At 41.2% G+C, this 6,378-nt stretch overlaps 1 protein-coding gene across 1 annotated transcript; it reads right to left on the bottom strand.

Moving 5' to 3' along the window:
- Positions 1-1,020: 1,020 nt before the first annotated feature.
- On the bottom strand, positions 1,021-2,988 carry LOC147894162 (probably inactive receptor-like protein kinase At5g41680). The gene is made up of 3 exons (XM_087384668.1): positions 2,690-2,988; positions 1,944-2,599; positions 1,021-1,709 (listed from the first exon to the last, which is right to left on the bottom strand). The coding sequence occupies exons 1-3, from the start codon at positions 2,986-2,988 to the stop codon at positions 1,021-1,023; spliced, it is 1,644 nt and encodes a 547-aa protein (XP_087240794.1).
- Between the last annotated feature and the right edge of the window lie 3,390 nt (positions 2,989-6,378).

The raw sequence follows: 6,378 nt of genomic DNA on the forward strand, positions 1-6,378 counted from the left end.
AGCCATGAGTCGGTAGCAACATGAATGCATGCAAGGTAGGTTGAGTGGGTCAAAGGAAGGCATGGCTAAAGTATAATTGAAAGAAAGGTAGCAAAGACTATATATAGGCTACCTATGAGAGAGAGAGAGAGAGAGAGAGAGAGAGAGAGAGAGAGAGAGAGAACTCTCGGGCAATTCATAAGGACTGACGCAAGGAGGAGTGAGGCGGGGCGAGAGAAGGTGGTGGGTGGGTGGGTGGCAGGGAGAGGGAGGCAGACTTTGAAGTCCCTAGAGGTATTTAGGGGAGTTAAGGGTAGCTCTCACTTCCCCTCACGTCTTCTAATTCTAATTGGAATTTTGAATTTTTTTCAAAGGAAGCACTACGTTTCATTCGATGGGGGCGAACGGCGAACTATTTCTCAAATTTTTCTTACCTAATAATGATTTGTATTTATTTTCAATTGGGGGACCTAAATTTAAAACGAGATCTAAAATAAGTCCTAGTGGGACTAACCGTACGTTTCAAAGAGACATCGTCATAAAATGCGACTACACGAGATGGGAGCTTGCCAGCATGCAACTACAAGAGCTGGGAACTTTCCAGCTGCAGGAGCTGTTGTCTTATGATGACACGAAACGATTAAACAATCTTACTCGGAGGCATACGTGAGTAGCGATTTGTACTTACATGGAAAATAATATTATGCAAATATGCAAACCTGCAGAAGTATTAATACAACTAGATCCGCAGGTCCTCCAGCCTATGTGTAGTACCAAGCAGAGGAGAAAAACTGCAATTCAGTTCAAGACATGCCAGAGTATTGACCAGTATATAAATCTCTAGGCAGATGTATTTACAAAGATGGTGCAATCTAATATTCTGCAAAGAGCTTGAAAATGTATCTATCCCGGATGATTGTGAAGATACTGATAAGCTATATGCTGTAAGGAGTTTGAAATGTCTCTACGATGCCGTTCTGTAAGTATTCGGTGCTCCAACGATTGTTGAATTTGTTGAGCTCCATACGCCAAGTTAATTACTTACTCCTCATCAGAAGCATGACCAGATGGCATATGATTGCTAATACTTATGGTATGCGAATGCGATTCAGAATCTGACGGAGTCTCACAATTTGAGGCAACCGGAATTTTCATGATGTCTCGTAGCATATCCACCACCTTCTTCATCCGAGGCCTTGCATCCGCAGGCGTCGAAACGCAAGTGTCAGCAACGTGCAGCAGCTGCGTTACTACCATGTCAAACAACTTGAGCGTTGATCTAAGTTCCGGATCGAACACGTCTTCCTGCGGCTTCTCCAGCATCGTTTTCTTCACCCATTGTGGCAGTAACTCATCAACTATGCCCAGCGGGCCGGAACTGGAAGAGGACTGCAATGGATGGGAACAAGGACGCCTTCCTGTTAGCAACTCCAAGAGAAACACACCATAACTGTAAACGTCCGATGCCCGGGTGGGAGCCGTTGCATCGGCCAGCTCGGGAGCTCTGTAGCCCACCGTAGCGCAATGTGCAAGAGCAGGCGAGGTCATCTGGACAAGCCCATACTCGGAGACAAGACTGCGAAAATTTGTATCCAAGAAGACGTTGCTAGACTTGAGGTTTCCGTGTATTATGTGACGTTTGTGGAGGTGTCGGAGGGCGCTTGCAACGTCGAAGGCGATGTTGCACCGAGTTTGCCAATCAAGGGGTGTGTGGTTTAAAAGTTTTCCACCTGCGATTTGAACAGCGACAGAGAGAATCAGATGGGCGGGGAATATAGGAATGTCTACCGCAAAACGATGCTATTGATGTTCACAGGGCAATCTTTTGCTCTGTATAGATATCCGATTCTCCGGAGTCCGAGCTGCAACAGAGATATAACAGAAGAGCTTCCGAAGCTTTGCAAAGATCGAGTGCAGAGTTTCTCAATGTACAGTCGAAGAGATGAGATTGCAGCTGGCCATACCTTGAAGAAGAGAGTCCACGCTTCCCAGGCACAAGTAATCGTAAATAACAAATTTCAAGCCCTTGTTGTAGTAGAAAGATTGGACGGAGAGGATATTTTTCTTGTTCAGCTTGCCCAGCTTGTTCACATATTGCTCGAACTCTTTCTGCTTCATGTCTACCATCTCTAGACGCTTCAAAGCTATCAGAGACCCATGTCCAACGATCAGTTTGTATGTTGCTCCGAGACGCCCCCTTCCCAGCATCTCAACCGAAGACTTCAGAACGAATCTCAGTGAGTAAAGTCCCTGCTTCTTGCTGTCGCAAAACATAATCTCTCCCGTGTGCCCCCATAAATAGTTTCTCCCTCCGTTTGGCTTGCGACGTTTTGCAGAGCTGCCAGTTCTTTCTCGTACCTGATCAATGACATGCAGGGACCCCTTTCTCCTGACCACTATGAGAATTATCAGGACTGCCATAAGGAGGACTACGAAAATGATGGCAAATAATCTGGGTTTTATTGCTGGCCCCGGCGAACTCTCCTCATGCGCGGGATTCTTCGTTGTCACAGTTCCTGCCCCGCCCATCTCTGTGCTGACTCTGAGGAAAAATCGAACATCCTGCAATTGCGAAGAAAAGAAGCTATCTGGATGCCCTGTGCGGTGTAATCCTTCTAGCCTGTAGGTATGCCAAGAAGATAGCAATACAGTTGCAAGCAGAACAGAGCTCTATTGAAGCAGCTACAAGGACAAGGCAGGCACCCTAGACCGGCACAAATCTCGAATGATGTGCAAGTTTGCAGACGCAGGCAGCCGAGTCTTCTGAGTAAGGGATGTACATCGTGTTAAAGGTCTGCGAACGGGGTGAAAGTAGGTTGTGTGATAGGAGAGCAATCTAAAGAAACGTTGGCGGCCATTGCTATGCAGGGAGGAGAATGAGGGAGTGCGTAATGGAAGAGGCAGTTGGGGGAGATGAAGGCAAGGGAGGAGGGGAGGAACAGACAAAGGGGGCGGTGGAAGACGGATGAAAGTTGAAAGGAGGAGCAGGGTGATGTAGTTTATGGCCATGGACGCAATATGCATGTGATCTTGCTTCGTTTTCATCGACACTGCTCGAGAGCTCCGCACTGAGTCGTCCTCTTCATCTTCATCCACCTCTTCATCTTGTTCATTTTGCAACAACGACAAATTATACACATCCTTACCATTACGTTGATAACACTCTCATCATCTCCTAACATCATTTATCCTCAACACCTCTTCTTTCACCGTTTTATCATTAACAACCCATAATCTCCTTCACCATTTATCCTACGATTGGGTTGTTCCATAGCAATTACAATGAAATTGACTATACAATGGTGTTCCATGGCAATTACATAGCAATGAAGCATCTTGTTCCATAGCAATTACAATGAAACTAACCCATCTTTCCTTTCGAAACTCATAATCTCCTTCACCATCTATCCTTTCACAACTCATGATAATCTCCTTCACCATTCATCCTTAACAACTCATATAATCTCCTTCACCATTAACAACTCATAATCTCCTTCACCATTATCCTTAACAACTCATAATCTCCTTTACCATTATCCTTAACAACTCATAATTTCCTCTTTATCACCATATTACCTTCATAACACTCTCATAATCTCCTCTACTCCTTCACCATATTACCAAGTTCCTAACACTCTCTTAATCTCCTCTCCTTTGAGCACATTACTTTGATAACATTCTCATAATCTCCTTTACATAGCACACATCACTTTGATAACACTCTCATAATCTGTGCTAGCAAAAAACTTCTTTCTAAACTAATCAACTTTTTTTCCAACCAATCGTAATAAAGACTCTCTCTAATTCAGGCCATTTTTGCATTGTAAAACATACATATTTGCTAGATTTTATACTAAATTAATCGATATTCTAAATATAAGGTCAAAATATGTGAGCCACTTTCTCTCAATTTCAATGATAATAAACACATTAAGGGGTAATTTTTTTCTAATGTGCTCATATTCTCCTTCACCATATATTTTTTATAATCAATCATCACCATATATCCTTAACAACTCATAATCTCCTTTACCATAGTCATCTTCACATTACCTAGTAATACTCTCATAATCTCCTGCATCGTACCTTTCACAACCAATTACAAATCTAGCATCCATTCATTTAAGTCCTCTATAGTTTTTCTCCTTTATTATGAATCTTTGAGATCTATTGGAAACATACACTACTCTCAACATGATCACATATTAGTAAAAAGCAACAAAATCTCACATCAAATGATACCTATCCAGAATTTTAAAAAATAATATTAGTATGATAACGATAAAGAAAGTGAAGAAAATAATATACATAAGCCATTGTTTTTTTGACATCAAAGTATTTGGGGGTAGCTTAAGGACTTGGTCAAAGCATTCTTTTTCTCTATGAGGTCCACTAAAAAATATGTAAGATAGCATGTGCAATCATTATAATAGGTTTTTCTAATATACACTTTACACTTTTTTATAGAATTGAGCTTATAAAAGTGATTTCATAAAAAAAATACAATTTTATGAAGGATTAGGATAAAATACTCAATATAAGATAAGTGTACTTGTATTGGTTCCTTGAATGCTATGTAGGATTTTTACATACTACATCCCCTAGGTCATTTCTATGGACCCATAACATAAAACATTTTACTAGGCTATCCACCATGCATTCTACTCTGACAAGATTTCACAAAAGATGCCAAATTTTAAAACTTCAATTGATGTTTATAGAAATATCCCATGCAATGGTAATCAACTTATATGTCATGCTCTATGATGCCAGCAGTTTGGGAAGCTCTCAAAGAGTACTCTATCTATCCAAAAAATGCTACATGTGCTCAAGGGAAAATATTATAAGCTCCCTTATCATACATGGGTGCTTTATCCCAATCCTTCATAAATTTTGTTATTTTTTTTGTAAATATGCCTTTTATTAATTGTAATTCTATAAAAGAGTTATAAATTGTCTAAGTAAGGAACATCTTCTAATGATTGCACATGATATCTTACATATACCTTAGAGGACCCCCGATCTCAGTACTAACCGTATGAACATTAATACTTAAAGAGGGTCTAGGCTCATTCAAGGTCTATAGCAAATGGCTAGGCTTGACTAGCTCATGTAGGTGCCTGATGCATTGAGTTCAAGCTAGTAAACTCAATGCCAAGTAGAGAGAGCCGAGAGCATCCATTCTAGTACTACATTTAATGGTCTAAGCTCAACATAGAGACCCACCCAAGAAGGCATATGATAGAATTTAATTTGATTCACTACATGGCATAGGCCATTTTTCGACGAAAATACCGACGCTTTTTACATTAAATTTTTTTTTTCACGGGCACAAACATCGCTATAAGTGTCGCTAAAAGCATCGAAAAAGGACCGTCGCTATAAAGCATCGGCAAACATCGCTATATAGCGACACTTAAAACATCGCTATATAGCAACACTGTTAATCATCGCTATATAGCGACACTGGTAAACGTCGCTATATAGCGACGATTAACAGAAGTAAAAAAAAGGGTTAGTGGGGCTAAACAGGGCTTCCTTTTGGCCCTGTTTAGCCCCACTAATCCTCTTTTTTTTTTGTAATTACAAAACAAAGTTTTTTTATAACAAAATTTCCCTTGCGAAAAGGGTGATACAAAATCGTTCTTGTGAAATGATGAGCAACAAAAGCATATACATGTCGGATATATACAACATTGTTTGTAACAAAATTACCCTTTCGAAAGAGCGATACAAAATTGCTCAAACGAGCGGATATACAAAATGCTGCTACCACTACTACTCATCCGAATCTGAATCATCCTCATCTTGTTGGCCTATTCCTTAGTTCTCGACACCTGCGTCTTCTCCCTCGTCCTTGCCACCTGCATCTGATCCTTGGCCTTGTTGATCGCTCGCCTCCGATGATGGGACGCTTGAGCTTTGACCCTAAGAGTGAACCATATAAATAAAAAATTAGATTGGAACTTAAATTAAAAAGTGAGATTACAAGTAGGAGTAAACTTATACTGTGCGAGCAGCCACCTCAGCCCAATCGACCGTCGCTTCCATTGCCTCTTGCTCAATGAACCACGGCTTTGTTCCTATCCAAAATGCGCATCGCGTCTCTGCATCTGTAGGAAGACGACCCATCGCAGCTTACTGTGGATCCAATTTACGAGAGTTAGAGTTAGCTAAAGTGCATGTAATATGTAGTAAAACAAATAGAAGAATACATTAAATGAGAAGAAGTAGACTTACCACGGTTGCCTCGAACGCATACCGTCCACCTGCACCAAAGTGCGAAGTACCTACGACGTCCAGCCGTCTCTTCGTAGCCCTCCTTTGACCCTCGAACATTTCAGGATGGTCCCTATGTTGCTTCTTGAAGTACTTCCAATCAGCTTTGTCTGCCCAGCT

Source organism: Dipteris shenzhenensis, chromosome 14 (assembly GCF_047967505.1).
Source record: "Dipteris shenzhenensis isolate YYH24624 ecotype China chromosome 14, Dip_SZ_1.0, whole genome shotgun sequence".
In the NCBI taxonomy this organism is placed as follows: Eukaryota; Viridiplantae; Streptophyta; class Polypodiopsida; order Gleicheniales; family Dipteridaceae; genus Dipteris; species Dipteris shenzhenensis.

What these genes read in the sequence shown, in the direction of transcription:
- LOC147894162 (XM_087384668.1), bottom strand. Translation starts at nt 2,988, where the DNA reads ATGGCCATAAACTACATCACCCTGCTCCTCCTTTCAACTTTCATCCGT. An exon ending in ATCATTCGAGATTTGTGCCG is followed by an intron (nt 2,600 to 2,689) that starts GTCTAGGGTGCC and finishes GCATACCTACAG; the next exon opens with GCTAGAAGGATTACACCGCA. An exon ending in CGTGGACTCTCTTCTTCAAG is followed by an intron (nt 1,710 to 1,943) that starts GTATGGCCAGCT and finishes TTCAAATCGCAG; the next exon opens with GTGGAAAACTTTTAAACCAC.